General features: G+C 44.2%; 1 protein-coding gene across 2 annotated transcripts in view; it reads left to right on the top strand.

The window, feature by feature from the left end:
* Positions 1-23978, top strand: part of BNIP3 (BCL2 interacting protein 3) — a 56482-nt gene extending 32504 nt beyond the window's left edge. For both annotated transcript variants that reach the window (XM_056529019.1, XM_056529020.1), the window contains exons 4-6: positions 6082-6188; positions 7173-7322; positions 22887-23978. In XM_056529019.1, coding sequence (XP_056384994.1) covers positions 6082-6188; positions 7173-7322; positions 22887-22932 — 303 coding nt within the window. In that variant the 3' untranslated portion in view covers positions 22933-23978. The remainder of the gene's footprint in view (positions 1-6081; positions 6189-7172; positions 7323-22886) is intronic.
* The last annotated feature ends 1626 nt before the right edge of the window (positions 23979-25604 follow it).

Below are 25604 nucleotides of genomic sequence, written 5' to 3'. Positions count from 1 at the left end.
TACCGTACTTTGTCATGTGTCTATATTTTTCCGCTATGAGTATTTGGCACTCCACCCCGTGTGTTTCCTTGGAATGGATTTTGATTATAATGTGTCCTACTTTTACCCTGAAGCTTTTAATCTCTTTTATGTTTTGTTTTTATGCTTTTCAATTCTTTGACTCAACATTATATTAGGTAGAAAGACAAATGATCTCGAATGGAAAACTACCAGACTTCATACATAAAAGGCAGCTCAGTATATCAGCAAAATCTGAAACATTTCATTAGCTTACTTATTGGTAGTGTTAGGATGAAGCTGATCTGCCACTGTGCTCCCATGGCAGCACTTCAGTGTAGACAGTGATTCAGTGTAGTGATAGGGACATCGCAAAGGCCAAGATTACTTTCCCAAATCTATCTACATCCTGTAAGTGTTAAGTGTAGGTTTATAAGTGCATGCATGTTGGTGGAAGCCACGGTTTGCGTAAGATCATTATGTTAAAGGGGTACTCCGTTTGAAAATCAACTGGTGCCAGAAAGTTAAACAGATTTGTAAATTACTTCTATATAACAATCTTAATCCTTCCAGTACTTATCAGCTGCTGTATACTACAGAGAAAGTTCTTTTCTTTTTTGAATTTCCTTTCTGTCTGACCACAGTGCTCTCTGCTGACACCTCTGTCCATGTCAGGAACTGTCCAGAGAAGGAATAAATCCCTATAGCAAACCTCTCCTGCTCTGGACAGTTTCTAGCACGGACAGAGGTGTCAGCCAGAAAAGATCTATACAACTTCCTCTGGATCATACAGCAGCTGATAAGTACTGGAAGGATTTTGAATTTTAAATAGAAGTGATTTACAAATCTGTTTAACTTCCTGCCACCGGTTGATTAAAAAAAAAAAAAACAGGTGCATCCTGTAAATGCCGTAAGAGATATCAATAAGTTGTACAATAGGTGACAAGAATTGTGAGGATAGCCTCAGATACCTTATATATTTTTCTCGCCATTAGATGGCGCTAATCGGTGTGCCGCGGTTTCCTGAGCAACAAGTTTGGAATAAGTGACATGTAACTTATTCCAGCACACTGTGAATGAGTAAATAAATTCTGAAATCATAGCCTAAGGCTGGGTTCACACCACGTTTTGTTAAATACGGCTCCCGTATACGGCTGGGAGGAGAGGAGTGGGGCTTAATTGCGGCGCCCGCACTCAACCATATTCGGGAACTGTATTTAATGTATGTCTATGAGCCGACCGGAGTGAACCGCAGCCTCCGGTCAGCTGCTTTTTCGGCCGTATGCGGTCGACCACGTTTTTGCCTGCGGTCGGGAAACCGCATACGGCAGAAAACAAAGCCAACCGGAGGCTGCGGTTCACTCCGGTCGGCTCATAGACATACATTAAATACGGTTCCCGAATACGGCTGAGTGCAAGCGCCGCGATTAAGCCCCGCCCCCCCTCCTCCCAGCCGTATACGGGAACCGTATTTAACAAAACGTGGTGTGAACCCAGCCTTAGAGGTTGTGCTTATGGCAAAGACCCTGCCCGAAAGCATCCATAGTCACTTCATGTGCTGCAGTAGGGTACCTCCCTGAGAAATCATATTCTTTCCTAGGAACAATGGGGGAGAGTTATCAAAACCAGTGCAGAGGAAGAGTTGCTGAGCTGCCCATAGCAACCAATCAGATCGCTTCTTTCATTTTGCAGAGGCCTTGTGAAAAATGAAAGAAGGGATCTGATTGGTTGCTATGGGCAACTGAGCAACTTTTCCTCTGGACAGGTTTTGATAAATCTCCCCCAATGCTTTTAGGGAAGCAAAGGATCCAAATGCACCGTCCTCCAGAAGGAAAGACAACTCTCATACTTACCAACGTTGTCTAAAAATTTGCATTGTTTTCTTTCATGGAAAATTGAGTCAAAAATGAGCCTCCATACAAGTGATCTCTTCAATGAGGGTCAGAACCTTCCCAGTTGCATCTAAGGTTTCTCTAGGGAATCAATGCCCTACTCTGTGCTGAGGAAAAACAACAAGCTATGTAGTATCTGTTCTTAAAGGTGTCTAGTACTAAAGCCATTGAGACAGAATGGATCTACTCACGGAATGGAATTACTTCATATGTACAGGCACTGGTCCAATGGCTACCGTCAGATGACCTGTGTCTATGGGTACAATGCACTGGGAGTAATGGTGCTGGAACTCACTTGGGATATCACTTGTACCCTCTTAGGGCACTCACTTCTAGTTTCCCATAGCCATCAGGTTCCTCACCTCCCCGAAAACCTTAAAGGGGTACTCCACTGCTCAGCGTTTGGAACAAACTGTTCCAAACGCTGGAGCCGGTGTGAGGTGTTTTTTTGCGCCCCCGTAGATCCATGCGTCCGCTCCTCCCCCAGCTCTCCGAACATTTCCGAAGCTAGAACTGGGGTAGGGCAGAGCAAGGGGAGAGAGAACGTCCACGCCCCCTCCCTCATCTCCCCTCCCTGAGGTCGGCTGGACGCAGATCTCTACGGCACGCCCCCTCCCTGAGGACCTAGATCACCACGGCAGGTCCCCTCTCTCATCTCTCCTCCCTGAGGACGTAGAGCAGTGCTCCCAATGAGCTCTATGTGTAAAGGGGGACATACTGCACGGGCTAAAGGGGGACATACTGTATGGGCTAAATGTCCCCCTTTAGCCCATACAGTATGTCCCTCTTTAGCCCGTAGATGAGGGAGGGGGCGTGGACCTTCTCTCTCCCCTTGCTCTGCCCTCCCCCAGTTCTAGCTTCGGAAATGTTCGGAGAGCTGGGGGAGGAGCGGACGCATGGATCTACGGGGCGCAAAAAACCACCTCACACCGGCGTCGGGAGCTTGTGATGTCATAGCCCCGCCCCCTATTATGTCACGCCCGCCCCCTCAATGCAAGTCTATGGGAGGAGGCGTGACAGCCGTCACGCCCCCTCCCATAGACTTGCGTTGAGGGGGCGGGGCATGACGTTATGAGGGGGGCGGGCTATGACATTACGAGCTCCCGGCGCCGGCTTTAGCATTCGGAATAGTTTGTTCCAAATGCCGAGCAGCGGAGTATCCCTTTAAGGTATACCAACCAGTTGTTATGAACCTCTGTTGATATTTAGGTCCTCCCTAAGCTTCAGTGAAGGGAAGACATCAATTTTGGACCCTTGCAGGTGTCCTTTGACCCAAGGGGAAAGTTTGTGGGAGGCCTCTGCCTTCAGGAGAAGGGCTTGCGATAGCCTGCATCTTGTTTTTGGAAGAGACTCAGATTTGGCTAGTATGAGACACTTACTTCTTAATGGAGGAAAGCTAATTGGCATACAACGTAACAAAGAAATGATAACATCTCACTGTAGGATAAAAGCATCTGTCTGCGAGACATAAACGGTTTCACAAAGCTCCATTCTTTAATTTGCAGGTTATTATAAGACTTGCTAATGGAAACTGTAGCAATTTTGGCATTCCCCAGAGTGCCCTGCTTTAATTGGACTTAACTATATATGTACAGTATATTATACTGCTTTCTTTGGTAGCAATTTATTTAGGGTTTTATGTTTGTGCAGTTATGATATTTTCAAAGCTTTCTAGTAATTTCAAAAGATTGTTAAAAGCTTATATTGTCTTGTTAGACAAGGTGATTTTAAGACTCTCTGTGCTGTTACAGAGCCCCTGAGAGCCCCTTCCATGGTGAACAGCTATAGCAGAACCAGAGCTGGGAAAGGAAATTCTGTCCTGAGCTTTATTGGTGTTAACAGATGAGAAAGAAGCTTTGATTTACCTTTCAGAAACAGTGTGGATCATTTTCAGCAGGCAGACTAGCTCAGCTCGCAAGTACACCGCCCAGGATTTCTCAGGCTCTCTCCCCTCTTGTGAACATAGCACATGCTAAGCCCTGTTCCCACTTCCTGTGTTTCATCTACATCTAGCTGTTAGAAGAGAAAGAATTCCCCTAACAGGCAGTGAACAGCAGATTGCAGAGTAGTGAGACATCTTCTGGCCCAGAAGTGAAATTAAATGATTTACAAATTCGTAAGGAATCATATGGATGGGAAATTGTTTGAAGTGACCACTCAAAATAAAATGGCCAAGATCTCCTTTCAGGGAGTAAGAAGTCATAATACTTCCCCATGTTTTCTATAGGGCTATACAGTCCCACTGTATGCTGTTGCTTATATAGGGAGTTATACAGAGGCTTTTTCTGTTGCTTTTACAGTAGATAGAATTTGACAGCAGCAAAGCTGGAGCGTGTTCCACTGGACGCTATATTATGGAGAGATATACACACTGTTTCTAGAGCACCATATGGCACCACATGCGACTTCTTGTAACTTTTTTGTTACTATTTTATATAAAAGTATTTAACTAACTTTCTCTTACAACAAAAAAACGTGGTCTCAAATGGCTGGAGGTGCTCAACCCCAAATGCGGTTGTGCATTTATACTGGGGGAGCAGATCCTGCCCTTGTAGTCCGTTGCAAGGGGCGATCCCCAGCATAAAAATACATACAATGGAGGATGCCTGCAGCGGACTACAAGTGCCACAATAGAATCCTACACCAGATAGACAGTGTGAAAGTGTAACAATAAGAATGATACAATACAGGAATATGGGTGCACTACTGTGGTAGATGTATACAATGACATTGGCTATCCCTCAACACTGATGTTAAAATTGAGACATTCGCCAGTATATCCTTGTATGAAGGACATACCAGAGCCCGCACACCAACGCCAAGGTTTCTCAAAATGGCGCGGGACCTAACGATAATCCTACATGTGCGTGATAAGCAAAACAGGGGCCAGTGGGCAATTACGGCAGCATTTGGTCGACTCACAGCCTCCTCCCAGGTACCCTCCAGCGTGACTGATGGGAGGAGGGAGGCAGGCTGCAAGCCCCACCTGAGTTGGCTAATATAGGTGCATGGCCTCACAGGTGCTACCCTAATGCTGCCTGGAAGATATTCAAGGCGCATTACACATGGAGTTTACACACCTCCAAGTATAAAATTTAAACAAACAACAAAAAACGTGGTCTCCAATGGCTGGAGGTGCTCAACCCCAAATGTGGTTGTGCATTTATACTGGGGGAGCAGATCCTGCCCTTGTAGTCCGTTGCTAGGGGCGATCCCCAGCATAAAAATGCATACAATGGAGGATGGCTGCAGCAGACTATAAGTGCCACAATAGAATCCTACACCAGATGGACAGTGTGGATGCGTAACAATTAGAATAGAACTAACTTTCTCTTGTTGTACAAATACAGTGTGTCCTTGAAGAGATACTTAAATATGGAAGTGAATTGGTTTCTGGTTCCTCCTGAATTCCAAAAATAGATTGTTTTTTCTTTTGTGATTAATGTTTAGTTAGTTTGGGGGGAAAGAGAAAAATTGTGCAAACGTCTGTGGCTCATTCTATTTGTAAGCTGGACATGTAAGTAAAATGTGGCTACAATGTTTACATATTTGCTCATTCACTGAACTATAAACCACCCTCATCGTCGGGACACATACATTGGCCTTTATTTACTAAGAGTGGAGTGTAGGTTTCTTTATGGGTTTTAATTCCCTACAATTTATTTTCCACGGTATTTACTAAGGTTTCCCTACATTTTGCACTTTCCCTACCCTTTGCTTTTTTTTACACATGCTCTGATCTTTCGGGTTTTCCTTAGTTCAAATCCACCACATTTTATGTGGAAACCTTAGTAAATATGTTGGGTTTTTGTGAAAATGTCGGGAACACGCCCCTTTTCGGAGACCATGCCCCCTTTCCTGGTGGCCACGCACCCTTTTCGGGTTTTCTTAGCAAAATGGAGAGTTAGTCGGGGTTTTTTCAATTCTGGCGCAAAATCTGGCGCAGGCAGAATTTCTGGCGCAATGTGACAGAATCTGGCACACAATCCGACAAAACATGTTGGGTTTGCCATAGTAAATGAGGGCCACTGTTTACATGTCTCGTCTACGTATGAATAGCCGTCATCCATTGGTTGCACATACTGAATTGTTGTGTTCTTCATAAATTATGATTATCTTTATATATTATATGTATTGTAAAAAATGTCTGTAATTTTTAAACACAGTAATTTTTTTTTCTTCTGTTAAACAGTCAGAAGAAGATTACATCGAACGAAGGAAAGAATTAGAAAACTTACTAAAGAAGAATTCAGACTGGATCTGGGATTGGTCTAGCAGGCCAGAAAATATCCCTCCAAAGTAAGATATTGGGCATTTAGTTCCTTTTGTTTGTGTGCTTAATCACCCTAGAGTGCCTCCACAGGAGAATTGAGGCATTACACTGTGCCAATTGAAACCAATGTGCTGTGGTCCTCCAAGGCAAGCAACACTCTTTGTATCCACTCTATGCTTTGGCTTATAGATGGGAAGGAGAGTGGAGAGTTATGCTATAATACTTTTCTGCTATATTTCTTAAAGGGGTACTCCATCCCTAAACATCTTATCCCCTATCCAAAGAATAGGGGATAATATGTCTGATTGCAGGGGCCCCATCGCTGGGACCACTGTGATCTCTGGCAAAGCACCTCAGTCATTCTGTGCACGGAGCAAACTCCGCTCTGTGCTGGTTGAAGCGCGACCACAGCCATCACACCCCCTCCATTCATGTCTATTGGAGGAGGCGTGATGGCTTTGTACTAGTCGTTAGGCCCTCTCCCATAGACATGAATGGAAGAGGTGTAGCGTGGCATCATGAACATGGAAGCTCCAAGCTTCCATGTTCATGAACGCTGTGGTGCCAGCCCGGAGATCGCAGGGGAGCCCAGCGTCTGGACCCACCACAATCAGACACTCTATGCCCTATCCTTTGGATTGGGGATAAGATGTCTAGGGGTGGAGCACCCCTTTAAGACCCGTCTACGTGGACCAATTGTCGGACAAATGAGCATTTGCAGAAAGGCTTGTTCCCTAAAATTGGCCCTTGTAATAAGGCCAGCAATCAGCTGACGAATGAGAAAATGCTTGGATGATTGGATCTTTTGAGCAACCAATAATATCAGCACTATATACTGCATATTGCCCTATGTGAACAGGGGATGTGTGATCAATAATGATGTATTTACATGGGTGTATGATTGATTAAGCCTTGTGGGTGAGATAATCGCTGGTTTGCTGATTCACATCGTAACAAGGGGATTTCAGATGTTCAGATTCTGTTTACAGACCTTTTTTTTTTTTACATAGGGAATTTGTCTTCAAACATCCAAAGCGAAGCTCTACATTAAGTATGAGGAACACAAGTGTCATGAAAAAAGGTGGCATTTTCTCAGCAGAATTCTTAAAGGTCTTTCTTCCATCCTTACTGCTATCACACCTTCTTGCTATTGGACTGGGGTATGTTTCTACTGCCAAAAATGATACAATTGTCACTGATGGTATTACAAATATACACATTTACATTTAGCATATACACAAGATGTGTCATAAACATCTGGTAGATGAGGATCCCACCTCAGACAGCAAGCTGAGATCTTGATCATGATCAGGCATTAAAAAAAATGCTAGTTGCTAAATATTTCATTGTCCAATAATTAAAGTGGTACTCCGCCCCTTGATATCTTATCCCCTATCGAAAAAATAGGGGATAAGATGTATGATTGTGGGGGTCCCGCTGTTGGGGACCCCCGCGATCTCTCCTGCAGCACCCCTGTTCACCAGCTGCACAGAGCAAAGAACGCTCTGTGGCTGATGACGGGCGATACAGGGGCCAGAGTATCTTGATGTCATGGCCCCGCTCCTTGTGACATCACAAGGGGGTGGGGTCAGGACATCACAATACTCCGGCCTCTGTATCGCCCGTCATCAGCCACGGAGTTTTCTTCGCTCTGTGCAGCTGGTGAACAGGGGTGCTGCAGGAGAGATCGCGGGGGTCCCCAACAGCGGGACCCCCACAATCATACATCTTATCCCCTATTCTTTCGATAGGGGATAAGATATCTAGGTGCGGAGTACCACTTTAATTATTGGACAATGAAATATTTTGCAACTAGCATTTTTTTTAATGCCTGATCATGATCAAGATCTCAGCTTGCTGTCTGAGGTGGGATTGCAGGGGTCCCCAGTGGCGGGACCCTCGCAATCATACATCTTATACCCTATTCTTTGGTTAGGGGATAAGATGTATAGGGGTGAAGTACCCCTTTAAAGCCTACCTATCATTTCATAGACCTTTGAAATAGACCTCTCTGATGTATAAGTGCCTAAAAATTCTAATTCCCCATGTATTTGTTTTTGACCCCATATGCTGCTCATCCGTAAAAGCCGACGTGTTTCTCCTATGTCCCGCATCTGCCAGTACATCCTGACACAAATGCAATCAATTCCCAGGATTCCTTGCAGCCAGATAGGGCATGTGCTGACTTTGCAAGAAGCTAGGGAAAGCGTGGGCTCTGATGGTTACAGAAGATTGGAAATTAGCAAATGTTGTGCCCATTCACATAAAGGGTAGTAGGGAGGAATCAGGCAACTATAGGCCAGTAGGCCTGACATTAATAGTGGAGAAATTAAAGGAAATCATACAAAGTTATAGAATTGTGAAACATCTAAAAAAAAATCACATGGATTGCAAGATGAGTAACAACATGAGTTTATTTCAGGGATATCATGTCAAACTAATCATATTGATTTTGATTGGGTAACTAAAATAATAGATGGTGGAGGTGCAGAAGACATTGTTTATGTAGATTTAAAAAGGCTTCTGACTTCACAATATACTGCAGTATTTGAGTTTGGACTCCCATATTGTTGAATGGATTAGGCAGTGGCTGAGGGACAGACAACAGAGGGTTGTAGTCAATGGAGGAAATTCAAAGCAAGGTCTTGTTACTAGTGGGGACCTCAGGGATCTGTACTGGGACCCATTTTGTTTAATATCTTTATTAGTGATATTGCAGAAGGTCTCGATGGTAAACTATTGATCTTTTTGCTGATGACGCAACAATATGTAACAGGATTAATGTAAGGGGATAAGTGCAAGATAATGCATCAGAGGTGTAAAAACCCAAGAGCAGAATACAGAATATGTGATATAGTCCTAACCTCAGTACCTGAAAAAAGGGATTAAGAGATTATTTTTTCAGAAGATTTAAAGATAGGCAGACAATGTCATAGAGCAGCAGGAAATGCTCGCAAAATGTTTGGGTGTATAGAGAGCGGTAAGTGCTCATGGGTGTAAAGGGAGAGGTATTGGCAGTAGAAAGAGGGAAGTGCTCTTGGATGTATAGAGAGAGGTATTAGCAGTAGAGAGGGAAGTGCTCATTGGTGTATAGGGAGAGGTATTGGCTGTAGAAGAAAGTGTTCATGGGTGTATAGGGAAAGGTATAAGCAGCAGAGTGGGAAGTGCTCATGGGTGTTTAGGGAGAGGTATTAGCAGTAGTGAGGGAAGTGCTCATGTGTGTGTAGGGAGAGGCATTAGCAGCAGAGAGGAAAGTGCTCATGGGTGCATAGGGAGAGGTATTATCAGTAGAGAGGGAAGTGCTCATGGGTGTATAGGGAGAGGTATTGGCTGTAGAAGAAAGTGTTCATGGGTGTATAGGGAAAGGTATAAGCAGCAGAGTGGGAAGTGCTCATGGGTGCATAGGGAGAGGTATTAGCAGTAGTGAGGGAAGTGCTCATGTGTGTGTAGGGAGAGGCATTAGCAGCAGAGAGGAAAGTGCTCATGGGTGTTTAGGGAGAGGTATTAGCACTGGTGAGACTTCACTTGTAATATTGTGCACAGTACTGGAGACCGTATCTGCAGGAAGATATAGATACTTTGGAGAGAATTCAAAGTAGATACTAAACTAGTGCATGGATTTCAGGATAAAACTTATCAGGAAGGATTAAAGGACTTTAACGTGTATAGAAGAAAGAAGAGATGGAGGGGATATGATGGAAACCCTAAAATACATGAAGTAAATCAACACGTAGAGGAAGAGAGGATATTTAGGACATAGTTTTATATAAGAAGAAAAAGGTTTATGCAGGAAGACATCTGTAGGCCAGTTTGTTTAATGATACGGTATATGGACTAAACTTACAAATGTCTGAATAATTCATTGTTGTAATACGGGGAGCCAGGTAGCAATCAGACATAGTGAGCACTAATAATAAGTTATGGTGGGAAAAGTATTAAATATATAATGTGACTTTAATAATCCTGCAATATGGCCACAAATTTAGGAAATGGCAGTAACTAAGTGTTATTTACTTATATATATGGCAATCTCTATAAATAGAAAATATGCCAATCTAAGGCAGATGAGAAGTGCTTTTCTTACGGTTTACACAACTTGTTTTTTATATATAGTTGTTCACTTGTATGAGCACAATGGATATTTATACACACCCATATCTCTATAGCGTTAAATATCCACTCACTCTTATGTTTACATATTGATTATATTAAGCTGTAAATGGTGTTTGGTCAATCTATAACTTAAATGGTAAATACCATAAGCACATATGCTGTGTATACTATACACTCCTTCTCTGCTGTAATAAAACGCCGCAATATAATCTGTAAATACCTCTTATAGTATCTGACTTACAGGTTATGGCCCATTACCGGTATAGGTCCCCTATCCAGTGTCCCTGTAAACCAGTTCTTTGGTGTCACTAGGTATTTGTCCTGTGGCATTATGGGGATTTTTCTAGGATACGGAAATAACATAGTTATTAAATAGATTATATTTTATATCTGGTAGATGAGGTTAGTTACAAGAAATTCTGCAAAAAGACAGTTTCATATATATATATATATATATATATATATATATATATATATATATATATATATATATCCCTCCTTTAGTAAGGAAACCAAAGCATGGGTGTATGTATAGGGTTATTTTAAAAAATTGCATTTAAAGGGGTATTCCGCTGCAAAACATTTTTTTAAATCAACTGATGCCAGAAAGTTTAACAGATTTGTAAATTATTTCTATTTAAAAATCGTAATCATTTTAGTACTTATCAGCTGCTGTATGCTCCAGAGGAAGTTATTTTCTCTTTGAATTTCCTTTCAGTCTGACCACAGTGCTCTCTGCTGACCCCTCTGTCCACGTCAGGAACTGTCCAGAGTAGGGGAGGTATGCTATGGAGATTTGCTCCTACTCTGGACAGTTCCTGACATGGACAGAGGTGTCAGCAGAGAGCACTGTGGTCAGACAGTAAGGAAATTCAAAGAGAAAATAACTTCCTCTGGAGAAAACAGCAGCTGATGAGTATTAAAAGGATTAAGATTTTTTAATAAAAATAATTTACAAATCTGCTAACCTTTCTGGCATCAGTTGATTTAGAAAAAAAATGTTTTCCAGCGGAGTACCCCTTTAAGCCCCAGTGCCTTTATAATATTATTATAAGTGTTACATGGTAGGTCACAGTGGAGAAGATACATGATCCATGAATATGGAGAAGCATATGCTTTTCTTGGCATTTAGCTGGAGAAAGAATCATACTGTTAACTGGAGCTTTAAAATAACATAGAATATAGTTTATGGAGAGACGACAAGTTTTGAGGGTATTGCACCATCTTCATTAGGTCTGCGTATCTGTTCCATGGACTCTTAAAGGGGAACTCCGCTGCTCAGCATTTGGAACAAACTGTTCCGAACGCTGGAGCCGGCGCCGGGAGCTTGTGATGTAATAGCCCCGCCCCCTCAATGCAAGTCTATGGGAGGGGGCGTGACAGTTGTCTATGGGAGGGGACGGGGCTATGACATCACGAGCTCCTGGCGCCAGCTCCAGGGTTCAGAAGAGTTTGTTCCAAATTCTGAGCAGCGGAGTACCCCTTTTACCGTCCTGATTTGGTTCTGTAGTAGATGTGCGCTGCCTATGGCTGTCAATAATTATATAAGGCATACGATGATGTTGTGCTCATCAGGTGTTGCACTTTTAAACCCTCCATATTTAGGAGATAATAGTACTAAGTGCGCCCTCCCGTGTTCTTCTTTTTCTTTACATTACTGCCTTTTAGGTCCCAGGACCCAAACATTACACCTTTGACAGCTAGTGGGGTATTCTGGCCTTAGACATCTTATCCTTTATCCAAAAGAAAAGGGGATAAGATTTTTGATCGCGGGGGTGCCGCCGCTAGGGGATAAGATGTCTAAGGCCGGAATACCCCTTTAAGGGCAGCCTTATAGCAGCCACCAGGGGCTGAGAAGGATCCCCAAAACACTATGGGGTCACTTGTAAGAGAACACTGGAGAGTGAAAGAGCAATACTAATGACCCTTGTTATATTTTTTTTATAATGCAACATTACAACAATAGTCTGCATAGGACTCAGGATGTTTTGTAACCTTTCGATTTTTGTTTGCTTATACCCCACTACATGTCTATTTCTGTAAGCAGTTGTGAAATAATGTGCCCAACAAACACATGAGTGATAAGCTGAATTGCTGTGCAGAAACTTGGAATCGGATATGTGTAAATAACTGAAGTGGCTTCTTAAAGGGGTACTCCGGTGAAAACCTTTTTTCTTTTAAATCAACTGGTGGCAGAAAGTTAAACATATTTGTAAATTACTTCTATTAAAAAAAATCTTAATCCTTCCAGTACTTATTAGCTGCTGAATGCTACAGAGGAAATTCCTTTCTTTTTGGAACACTGATGACATCACGAGCACAGTACTCTCTGCTGACATCTCTGTCCATTTTAGCAACCATGCATAGCAGATGCATAGCAGATGTATGCTAAGGGCAGCATGGTGGCTCAGTGGTTAGCACTGCTGCCTTGCAGTGTTGGGGACTTGGGTTCAAATCCCACTAAGGACAACAATAAATAAAGCGTTATTATTATTATAATAACGTCAGCAGAGAGAACTGTGCTCGTGATGTCATCAGAAAGCATTCCAAAAAGAAAAGAATTTCCTCTGTAGTATTCAGAAGCTAATAAGTACAGGAAGGATTAAGATTTTTTAATAGAAGTAATTTACAAATATGTTTAACTTTCTGCCACCAGTTGATTTAAAAGAAAAGGTTTTCACAGGAGTACCCCTTTAATCATTTCATAGGAAAGCCATGCATATTTTAAACAAGAGCATTTAACCCCTTAAAGAGTACCTGTTATGATCTTGTTAAATTTTATAATCCTCCCAGTTCACTGCCCCCATTATAATAAATCACCCCCTGCCTTTATTTTTATTATTTGTTAGTTTTCTACCTTGATATTGCTCTGTATTTTCTGCTCAGTCTCAGTCAGATTCACAGACTGGGAAGGGGCGTGACATCATCTGAAGACATACAGGGTAGAACTTCCTCCCTCACTCTGTTACACACACAGCCCAGAGCAGTTCAGGGTGTAAGATGGACTATGATTAGCTAAGGCTGCACACACGCTTTAACATTTCAGACTGCATTTCCTGATTTTGGACTTCTGCCAGGCCAGCAGGAGTTCAAAGTGTTTGCGAGAGATGGGGGGGTATGAGAAATGTGCTCTGTACAAGTAGGGAGACACTTAGTGGCAGCTTTTTTAACACAAATAAAACATAGAAAACTTAATCTATTAATTTTTTTAAACAAAGTACATTATAAAAAAAAAGTTATTTAGCCATGTGCAATAGCAAAAATTAGTTTTAATGACAATGCCCATTTAAGCCTCATTTCCTTTTTTGCGTTTAATTTTTCTCCCTCTTCCCTTTAAATGGACATAACACTATTATTTTTCCATTCACAGAGCCATATGAGGGTTGTTTTTTTTTCTTTTTGTGTGTGTGACCAATTGTACTTTGCAATGACACTTTTCATTTCACCATAAAATGTATGATGAAACATAACAAAAATTATTTGTGGGGGAATAAAAAAAATGGCAATTTTGCAAGCAGTTTTTTGGGGGGTTCGTCTTTATGTAGTGCTATTCACTGTAATAATGACATGTTTTTATTTTATAAGCAATTCTTGCAGTGCATATACTGATCATTGCTATGCTATTGCATTACAATAATCAGTGAGATCTGTGCTCTGCTAGTAGCATCAGTCTTAGGCTGCATAGTAAAGGCCTCCAGCTAACATAAATAACAAACATGTGGTGGTGCTGATTGGGCTCCTGACCTGTCAGAAAAGCACTTAAGTTCCTTCATAGCTATTGATCATGCCACTTAAGGGGTTAAATGATTGACATCAGCATAATCGTTGATGTCCATATTCACTGTAAGTGGTGGCTGCTGATAGCAGCCATTACTAACCATCTCATGCTCTCGTATCATAGACAGAATGCAGCAAATGTAAATGTACGGCATGGTGCAATAAAGGGGTACTCCAGTGGAAAACTTTTTTTCCTAAATCAACTGGTGCCAGAAAGTTAAACGGATTTGTAAATTACTTCTATTAAAAAATCTAAATCCTTCCAGTACTTATCAGCTGCTGTATGCTCCACAAGAAGTTATTTTCTTTTTGAATTTATTTTCTGTCTGACCACAGTGCTCTCTGCTGACACCTCTGTCCATATCAGAAACTGACCAGATCAGGATAGGTTTGCTGTGGGGATTTGCTTGTATTCTGGACATTTCCTGACATGGAGAGCAGAAAGCACTGTGGTCAGACAGAAAAGAAATTAAAAAAGAAAAGAACTTCCTGTGGAGTATACAGCAGCTGATACGTACTGGAAGGATTAAGATTTTTATATAGAAGTCATTTACAAATCTGTATAACTTTCTGGCACCAGTTAATTTAAAAAAATTGTTTTCTACCAGAGTACCCTTTAAGGCACAGGGATGCTTTCCATTAACATCCAATGTTGGAAAGGGGTTAAAGGGGATCTGCTTTGGACAATCCATTTTGTTAGAAAGGACTACCGATGTAAAGCAAATGACAGGTTGTCCCACTTTCAGTCGTAAACGGTGTCTTAAATTTGGCAGTGTTAAATTGTTATGCAGCGCCACCACAGGGAAAATTAGGAATTACACAGTTTCAAATAAAATCTATAGGCTGTCTGTGTAATTTATGGACATGCTGGGTCCTCTGACTCAAGAGATGCACTTTTGGGGCTGCTCTCTGCCCTGCTGGAATCTTTCTTCTCCGTTTCTTATCCAGTAATGTTTCTTGCATTAAAAAGTCCAACATACCTACAATGTGTGAACAAGGCCTATAAGAGGACTGAAATCTGCAGCTCATAGAAAGAGTTGCTACTTTCATTCCATCATCCGTATGATGATATAATAAAGGATTAAGCCCTCATCTATCTAATAATGCATATTTGTCACATCAAATGGTTTCTGTAAAATACCCAGTGTATTATATTTGCTGGATTGAGTAATTTAAGATATTTTTTAAAAGAAAGAGGGACCCTTTACCTTAAAGATCTCTTCATGATCAACAAAAACAAAATGGCGACTTGATAAAGGGATTCTCCACTTTGGAAAAGAGTCCCATGGCAATAAAGCTGATCAGAAACTCCCCTCCTGTTGGGACCCTGATCTGTAGTAAATCTGTGGGGAAATCTGTTGGTGAGTGTTTAGTTTCCCTTTAGCACCCCCACAGGTGAAATTAAGCATTACACAGTTATTTTAAACGGTGGCCCTCTAGATCAGTGATGAGAACCTTTTTGAGCCCGAGTGCCCGAACCGTAATGCACGCCAACACTTTTCCCCTCAAAGTGCCAGCACAGCAATTGAATCAGAATACACATTAGGATTGGCAGTATAGTTCCCCCACATTAGGTTGGCAGTATAGTTCCCCCCACAAGGTTGGCAGTATAATTCCCCCCCACAAGGTTGGCAGTATAATTCCCCCCCACAAGGTTGGCAGTATAATTCTCCCCACAAGGTTGGCAGTATAATTCTCCCCACAAGGTTGGCAGTATAATTCTCCCCACAAGGTTGGCAGTATAATTGCCCCCACAAGGTTGGCAGTATAATTCCCCCCACAAGGTTGGCAGTATAGTTCCCCCCACAAGGTTGGCAGTATAGTTCCCCAAACAAGGTTGGCAGTATAGTTCCCCCCACAAGGTTGGCAGTATAGTTCCCCCCACAAGGTTGGCAGTATAGCTCCCCCCACAAGGTTGGCAGTATAGTTCCCCCACAAGGTTGGCAATATAATTCCCCCACAAGGTTGGCAGTAAAGTTCCCCCCACAAGGCAGACAGTGTTCCCCCCACATTAGGCAGGCAGTGTTCCCCCCACATTAGGCAGGCAGTGTTCCCCCACATTAGGCAAGCAGTGTTCCCCCACATTAGGCAGGCAGTGTTCCCCCACATTTGGCAGCCAGTGTTCCTCCAAGACAAACAGCCTCTAGCATTATACAGTGTATGGCTGGAGGCTGTATGTCTGTGTTGGAACACCGAAGATGACGTCCCGCTGGTCACTTACCATGCGCGCGCCATCCCCGGTCCTCCCTGATGCTCCACTCTGCTTTACGGGCGCACACACGGGATGTCAGTGACGTCCCTGTGTGCTCTACCGGCAGTCCCTGCATTTTTAAAGCTAACGCGGGGCCGCAGAGAGGTAACCGGGACATCCTTGTGTCCCGAAATGACCTTTTGGGACACAGGGATGTCTGGAATGTGACGGGGGCCTGTGGCCGCGTGCCCACAGAGGGGGCTCGGCATGCCACAGCTTCGCCATCACTGCTCTAGATTATGCAAAACTTCCACTCCCAGCATGCCTGGACAGCCAATGGCTGTCCGGGCATGCTGGGAGTGGAAGTTTTGCAATATATAGAGGGCCATAGTTTGAGACCACTGCATTAATAGGTTATATGACAATTGGTTTTCTAAACTGGGCAACCCCTTTAAAGGGGTACTCTGCTAGACAACTTACTCTCTATCCAAAGGATAGGGGATAAGATGTCTGATCGTGGGGGTCCGGTTGCTGGGGCCCCCTGCAATCTCCGTGCAGACATTATGTTCAGAACGCTGGGTTCGGGAGGCCGTGATCTTGACATCACGCCCTTTCCCATAGATATGAATTGTGGGGGTGTGGCGTGACATCGCAACCATGGCCTCCCGAACCCAGTGTTCTGAACATAATGTTTAGAACGCCATGTGTCTCCTTTGGGTAGGGGATAAGATGTCTAGCAATGGAGTACCCCTTTAAGGAGTCAAGGCTTTGCCTCGTCTCCAGTGCTGACAAAGCAGTAGGAAAACATTTATTTTGCATCAAATTGCTTTCGAATCTCGGGCAAAGTAGGGCAGACAGCCTTATGTATTTTCTTCCATCTATTCCCACAATTTTCCCCCAGGAGTGGGGGGAGAGGGGATTATTACCTCCTGAAATACATTTTGAAAAAGAAGAGGATCAAAGAAGTAAAGGAGATAAAAGGCCATTATTATTTATGTATCCCAGCTCCCTATTGTCACTCGTTCATAACTCTGAGAAGCTTAGATAAGGAGATGAGTTCACCATGGCCGCCACACTGGGGAAATCAATGGTAATTTTCTTACCCTAAAGAAAAAATGGGATCTTTTTGACTCTCAAAACCAGTTACAGTATAATTAGGAAATACAAATCACCAGTGGTTCCCAGCTTTCTAGTGTAAGGACCCCATTAAATAACTTCACAAATTTCAGCTTCCTTGACTCTTGAGAGTTCAGGTAGCCATACAACTTCAGTAGCTGTTGGCCTAATGCTCTTTTTTGACCTACCCATGCACACAAATGCCTGGACACTTATGTGTTGTCCCTATGAACAAAAGGATTGGACCCTTAAAGGGGTTGTCCAGGAATAGAAACAGAGAGCTAATTTCTTTCAAAAAGAGCTCCACATCTGTCCCCAGGTTGTGTGTGGTATTACAATTTGGCTCCATTCCCTTCAATGGAACTGAGCTGAAGAACCACACTCAACCTGGGGACAGATGGGAAGAAGCCACCATACACATTAGATGTTTGACTGATCCCATGACACATGGTTAATGTGTGGAGGCCTTTTGTCTTCAGGAGAAGGAGGGCAGGGTTAAAGGGGTACTTCGCCGCACACATCTTATCCCCTATGCAAAGGATAGGGGATAAGATGTTGGATCGCGGGGGTCCTGCCGCTGGAAACCCCCCGTGATCTCCGGGCCAGCAGCTACGGCATCTGGACACATTCATGTCTATGGGAGGGGGCGTGACTGCCCTACAAAGCCGTCACGCCTCCTCCCATAGACTTGAATGGAGGGGGCGTGGTGGCCTGCATTGCCAGTCATCGGGCACAGAGCGGAGTTCCCTCCTAGACCCAAATGACAGGGGTGCCGGCCCGGAGATCACAGGGGTCCCCAGCAGGGCGGGACCCCCGCGATCTAACATCTTATCCCCTATCCTTTGGATCGGGGATGAGATGTGTGTGGCGGAGTACCCCTTTAACTACTTCAACCTTAGTTATTAGGTGTTGAGTCTTTCCTGAAGATAATGTGGAAGCCTTGAAGCCTATTATGTGCCCAATGACTGGCAATGCAGGCTGCCATGCCCCCTCCATTCAAGTCTATGGGAGGAGGCATGACGGTTCTGTACTAGCAGTCACGCCCCCTCCCATAGACACAAATGGAGGGGGCATGGCGTGATGTCACAAAAACGGAAGATGCAAGCTTCCGTGTTCCGGACGCCACAGCTGCCGGCCCAGAGATCGCGGGGGTTTCCAGCGGCGGGACCCCCGCGATCTAACATCTTATCCCCTATCCTTTGGAGTCTCCCTGTAACTACTTCAACCTTAGTTATTAGGTGTTGAGTCTTTCCTGAAGATAATGTGGAAGCCTTGAAGCCTATTATGTGATCTCTCAGAATACACTGAGTGATTTCCATGTGTCGGCATACACTATATTGAGAAGGTTATACACCATCATTAATCCCACACACATGGTGCATACCATTTTGTACCTCCTATTCCTTTTCATTCTTTCCTTTGTTTGTACTGTTGGCCAGCATGTTCCTAAAACATTATGTACCCTGAGCAGGACACTTTATCTAACATTAGGAACAGTTGGCAACTTACTGTTGTCTGGGAATTTATGTCGAGGGGTGGATTGCAGCATTTGTGTTTCATCATTTTATACATGGATTTAAAAAAAACACAGTATATTGTAAAAATAAAACAATAATAATAATAATAATTTAAACCTGCTCCATTCACTCAATATGGCTCAATAGTTCATACATTTATGGAGGCAGTAAAACACTGCCACTTTTTTTGAGCACCTTTTGGGCACATTTCAGCTTGCCTGCAAAAATGCACCATTCTGAATTCTGGCACATAACTCTGCTTAAAGGGGTAGTCCACTGCTCAGAGTTTGGAACAAACTGTTCCGAACGCTGGAGTCGGGAAGTTGTGACGGCTGTCACGCCCCCTCCCATAGACTTGCATTGAGGGGGCGGGGTGTGACATCATGAGGGGCAGGGCTATGACGTCAAGAGCTCCCGGCGTGCCAGTTCCAGCGTTCGGAACAGTTTGTTCCAAACGCTGAGCAGCGGAGTACCCCCTTAAGTTGATGATCCATACTTGGGACGGCTCGAGGCATGGTGAAAATGATCATGAATCTCATAAATTAACACTTATATTTATATTAGCTCTTATATAGAGCCTAACACATGGCTTAACCATCACTGTATTGTTTGTGGGGGCCTTTGCTGCCATCACTCATTGGCCACATGTTCCCTATTGCATTAGGAGATGTGTGGCCTACGAGTAATGATTTTTTTTGATGGGTCAAAATGACCTGATCAGCCAACAAACTTGTTTATCGGCTAATTGCTGACCTTATGACACAGGGAGATATCGGCCAATAATCGGCCCATGTAATAGGGTCTGTAAGCTAAACAGCCTGAAAATGAGCCAGATTTATCTAAGCCACGTTAATAGATCTGGTGTATTCTTAGACTGTCTAGTCTAAAGTAGCTTTGTAAGAGCTAGATAGTTTTAAATCTATGCCTACATTTATTTTCTAATTGTTAAGATTTTTTTATATACTTAAATAGGAAAAGTTTATATTTTTTAACACTTTGTACATTCTTTTTCTTTAGTCCCACTAGAGAATTTAATGGAAAAGTATCATGAAAAAAAAAAACGGAATAAGTTTTAAATTGCGGGGGGTTCAAGCGCTGGGGCCCCCCACGATCTACTGTTTAAAGCCCTGGCTTTCCTATACAGTGGCGCGTCACTACACCTCCCCCCCCCACGCCCCTATATATAGTTCTTTGGGAGAGCTGAAGATTGCCGAACAACTCTCCCATAGAGCTATATGTCGGGGGCATGGCAACCACTGCTTCGGGCGGGGTTGTGATGTCCCGTTGTATAGGAGAGCCGGGGCTCTAAACAGGAGATCGCAGGGGACCCCAGCACTTGGACCCACCGCGATCTAAACTTATCCCCTATCCTTTTGTTTAGGGGATACCTTTTTTTTACATGATTCTTGTCCTTTAAAGATGTTATTGCTTGTACAGTATACTGCAATACTTCTTTTATTGTTACCCTGCCTGCAACAGGTGGACTAAGATGGCAAGTCTGGAAGATTTCACTAGGCCCTGGCTATAACATTTTTCTGGCACCCCGCAATTGCTTCCCAGGGAAACAGGAGGCGTCCTTCTTCTAAGGCCTTAAACGGTGGCTGCACATGAAGGGGCTTAGCTGCTAAACCTGCTAATCCATATTGTCCCTGATCAAACCCATTGTACTAGGGGATAAAGCCTCCACTCAAGCCTATAAAAACAGGAAATGTTTAGAACTGCTATTTTGTCAGATCATGGGAATATATATGTACTACCAGGGCCAAAACCGGTAACCAAGTGGTCCAGCAGCAGTACTTTTTTCTTCCCAACCTTGGCGTTCTATCGCGTTGTATCACTTAAAGGAGAACTCCAGAATTTTTATATTCTGGAATTCTCCTTTAATATTGTTACTGTGGAACTTCTGACATCCTCTTAAAAAAAAAAAAAAAAGGCCACTATGCATATTGTATTGTGGACTGAAAATCTGTCACACAAAATCTGGTTTGGATAAGGGGAAGGTCTTCTTAAAAAGGTGGTCTTTTGGAGAGGTTTCACTGCCTTATATAGTATACATACTTCCTTTTCCCCCATTAATCCCTCACTACTCCTAACTGTGGAGGAGTAAAGGCCCCCTAATCTGCGAGGCCAGATAGCATTCGCTCTATCTGCTATCCTGGTACTTAAAGGGGAACTCCGGTGGGAAAAAATGTTTTCAAATCAACTGGTGCCATAAAGTAAAACAGATTTGTAAATTACTTCTATTAAAAAATCTTAACCCTCTTAGTACTTATCAGCTGCTGTATACTACAGATATACTTCAGAAAAAACTGTGAAGTTCTTTCCAGTCTGACCACAGTGCTCTCTGCTGACACTTCTGTCCATGTCAGGAACTGTCCAGAGCAGGAGAGGTTTTCTATGGGGATTTGCTTTCAATCTGGACAGTTCCTGACACGGATCGATGTGTCAGCAGAGAGCACTGTGGTCAGACTGGAAAGAACTTCAGAATTTTCTCTGTAGTATACAGCAGCTAATAAGTACTGGAAGGCTTCAGATTTTGAAATAGAAGTCATTTCCAAATCTGTTTAACTTTCTGGCACCAGTTGATTTGAAAACATGTTTTCCACTTGTTTACACCGGAGTTCCCCTATAAGTGCTTGTATATTAGGATACACTGTAGCTTCCTATTGTACGTGAGATCTGAGCGAAAGAATGATGAGGATCTGATAATTCCCATGACTGCCGCTTCAGCTTCTGGATGTGAATCTAAACTGGATGTGAATTAGCCCATTAATGTGGGGTGCTTTTTGTTATTTTATAATAGAACTAAGTGATACTGTGCAACAAGAGCCACAATGTAACAATGTCATACATCAGTGCTCTACAGATTGTTGTTAACATGTTGCTTAGTGCTCCATTACCCTACATACAGAAATATGCAGCTCAGAAAATTCTGCATAGAAATAATATTATTAATTATAGAGAATTATAAAGAATATTTTTTTAATGATAATACAAATCAACATTTGTGAAAAAAAGAGAGAACAAAAAGTACTCATCCGTGGGATCGGCACAGATTTCATGAGCAGGTGGATCTTTGTCTCCGACTTTACCTATACACTGTTCCTTTTTTCTTAAAGGGGTACTCCGGAGCTAAGACATCTTATCCCCTATCCAAAGGATAGAGGATAAGATGCCTGATCGTGGGGGTCCCGCCGCTGGGGACCCCGTGATCTTCCACGCCGCACCCCATTAAAATCAGCCACCGGAGCATGCTCGCTCCGGGTCTGATTACTTGCGATCACGGGGACAGAGCATAGTGACGTCACGCTCCGCCTCCTCAATGCAAGCCTATGGAGGGGGTGTGACAGCTGTCACGCCCCCTCCATAGGCTTGCATTGAGGGGGCGGAGTGTGACGTCACACGGGGCAGAGCTGTGACGTCACTATGCTCCTTCCCGTGATCGCCAGTAATCAGACCCGGAGCGAGCACGCTCCGGGGGCTTATTCTAACGGGGTGCGGCGTGGAAAATCGCGGGGGTCCCGCCCCCTTTGGATAGGGGATAAGATGTCTTAGCGCCGGAGTACCCCTTTAAAGTAACAAAAACCTAACAAATATGAGCTTCACATGGCAGGCTGTTTCACTTGTTCTACAGCTCCAATTTGGAGACCATTGTTGTAGTCATATCCTCTTCTATCTGTCCTCTCCTTTTTGCTTATACACATTTGGTATATTAGTAAGACGTGGTGGTAAATAGAAAAGAGTATAACTGCAGAATCAGACTACACACAGCTTGTAGTCTGTTACCATGGAGACAGATTAGTCTGAATAAGAACTGTAAACAGTAGGATATTTGTAATCAAGATTATTTGCAAAGTTGCTTCTTGTTTTATCCTAGATGTAATGGAGCAAGAGATTGCCTTTACCTTTATGTGTGAGGGGACAAAGGGGATATGGACTTCATGTGTCTATAGGGATGTGTAATTATTAATATATGTCTAATATACAAATCTGTATTTGTCTCTTTAAAGGGTATATATTGGAAGGCGTCTGACAACCTCTACAGGGACATTTTAGACCAGAGAGACAGCATCACAAATGACAAGACACCAGACCAGACCACTGGTCGTACAGTATATCTACTTTTGTTGATTGTTATAACAAAAATCTGTCCTCCATAACATGGGGGTACTAATCTCTATAACTAAGATATCCCATTTCATTCAGTGGGCATGTGTTAAGTAGATTTTCTTCAACTGTGAATTGTAGTTGTTTAAGTATTGGTCAATATTATGTACACAGTTAAAAAAAAAAAAATCCTAGTGCCTATTCTCCATAGTTGATTTATTTGGCCCAAATGGCTACCAGAATATAAATACACACTGCTGAAAATAAATAAAGGGAACACTTAAACAACACATAACTCCAAGTCAATGACACTTCTGTGAAATCACACTGTCCACTCAGGAAGCAACACTGATTGACAATCAATTTCACATGCTGTTGTGCAAATGGAACAGACAACAGGTGGAAATTATAGGCAATTAGCAAGACACCCCGATAAAGGAGGAGTTCTGCCTGTGGTGACCACAGACCACGTCTCAGTTCCTATGCTTCCTGGCTGATGTTTTGATCACTTTTGAATGCTGGCAGTACTTTCACTCTAGTTGTAGCATGAGACGGAGTCTACAACCCACACAAGTGGCTCAGGTAGTGCAGCTCATCCAGGATAGCACATCAATGTGAGCTGTGGCAAGAAGGTTTGCTGTGTCTGTCAGCGTAGTTTCCAGAGCATGGAGGCGCTACCAGGAGACAGGCCAGTACATCAGGAGACATGGAGGAGGCAGTAGGAGGGCAACAACTCAGAAGCAGAACCGCTACCTCCGCCTTTGTGCAAGGAGGAGCACTGCCAGAGCCCTGTTTTAGTCCAGGTCTGGGAGGACCTCCCTCAGGAGACCATACACCAACTCATCAGGAACATGCCCAGACGTTGTAGGGAGGTCATACGGGCACGTGGAGGCCACACGTCATTTGACTTGTTTTAAGGACATTACATCAAAGTTGGATCAGCCTGTAGTGTGGTTTTCCACTTTCATTTTGAGTGTGACTCCATATCCAGACCTCCATGGTGTCACGATTCGGCTTCCAGGTAGTGGATCCTCTGTGCCAGAGAGGGATTGGCGTGGACCGTGCTAGTGGACCGGTTCTAAGCCACTACTGGTTTTCACCAGAGCCCGCCGCAAAGCGGGATGGTCTTGCTGCGGCGGTAGTGACCAGGTCGTATCCACTAGCAACGGCTCACCTCTCTGGCTGCTGAAGATAGGCGCGGTACAAGGGAGTAGGCAGAAGCAAGGTCAGACGTAGCAGAAGGTCGGGGGCAGGCGGCAAGGTTCGTAGTCAGGATGGGTAGCAGAAGTTCAGGTACACAGGCTTTGGACACACTAAACGCTTTCACTGGCACAAGGCAACAAGATCCGGCAAGGGAGTGCATGGGAGGAGACTAGATATAAGCAGGGAACAGGTGGGAACCAATTAAGCTAATTGGGCCAGGCACCAATCATTGGTGCACTGGCCCTTTAAGTCTCAGAGAGCTGGCGCGCGCGCGCCCTAGAGAGCGGAGCCGCGCGCGCCAGCACATGACAGCAGGGGACCGGGACGGGTAAGTGACCTGGGATGCGATTCGCGAGCGGGCGCGTCCCGCTGTGCGAATCGCATCCCCAACGGCCAAAACAGTGCAGCGCTCCCGGTCAGCGGGACTGACCGGGGCGCTGCAGGGAGAAAGACGCCGTGAGCGCTCCGGGGAGGAGCGGGGACCCGGAGCGCTAGGCGTAACAGTACCCCCCCCCTTAGGTCTCCCCTTCTCTTTGTCCGGTAACTGCCTCCCCTGGGATGAGGACACCGGGAAAGAATGGAGGGTTTCCTCAACGGCAGGCAGTACAGCAGGAGTGGGAATGGGGAGGGAGGGCAGAGGGCGAGGCCTGGCACGGGGCAGTGTGACACCAGGACGGGGGCCATGGGGAGGCACAGAGGCTTGCCTGATGGGACTGGGAGGGGGGGAGAGACACTTCCTGTGGCAGGCAGAGTCCCAGTTCCTGATCTCCCCGGTGGTCCAATCAATGGTGGGGGAATGAAGCCGGAGCCAAGGCAGACCGAGGAGGACCTCAGAGGTACAGTTGGGGAGAATGAAGAACTCAATCCTTTCGTGGTGGGGTCCGATAGACATCAGGAGGGGTTCTGTGCGGTAACGCACGGTGCAGTCCAATCTGGCTCCGTTGACCGCGGAAATGTAGAGCGGTTTGACGAGACGGGTCACCGGGATGCTGAATCTATTAACAAAGGACTCCAACATAAAATTCCCGGAGGCACCAGAGTCCAAGCAGGCCACGGCTGAGATGGAGGAGTTGGCTGTAGAGGAAATCCGCACGGGCACCGTGAGACGTGGAGAAGAAGACTTAGAAGCAAAAGATGCCACACCCACGTGAGCTGGGTGCGTGCGTGCGTTTCCCAGGCGTGGAGGACGGATAGGGCAATCCACCAAGAAATGCTCAGTACTGGCACAGTACAGACAGAGATTTTCTTCTCTACGGCGATTCCTCTCTTCCTGGGTCAGGCGAGACCGATCCACTTGCATGGCCTCCTCGGCGGGAGGCCCAGGCGAAGACTGCAAAGGATGCTGTGGGAGAGGTGCCCAGAGATCTAAGTCTTTTTCCTGGCGGAGCTCTTGGTGTCGCTCAGAAAAACGCATGTCA

The sequence above is a fragment of the Hyla sarda genome, chromosome 7 (genome assembly GCF_029499605.1).
Source record: "Hyla sarda isolate aHylSar1 chromosome 7, aHylSar1.hap1, whole genome shotgun sequence".
Taxonomy (NCBI): domain Eukaryota; kingdom Metazoa; phylum Chordata; class Amphibia; order Anura; family Hylidae; genus Hyla; species Hyla sarda.
Note: the sequence above shows the minus strand (reverse complement) of the source record. Positions and strands in the feature narration are given on the sequence as shown.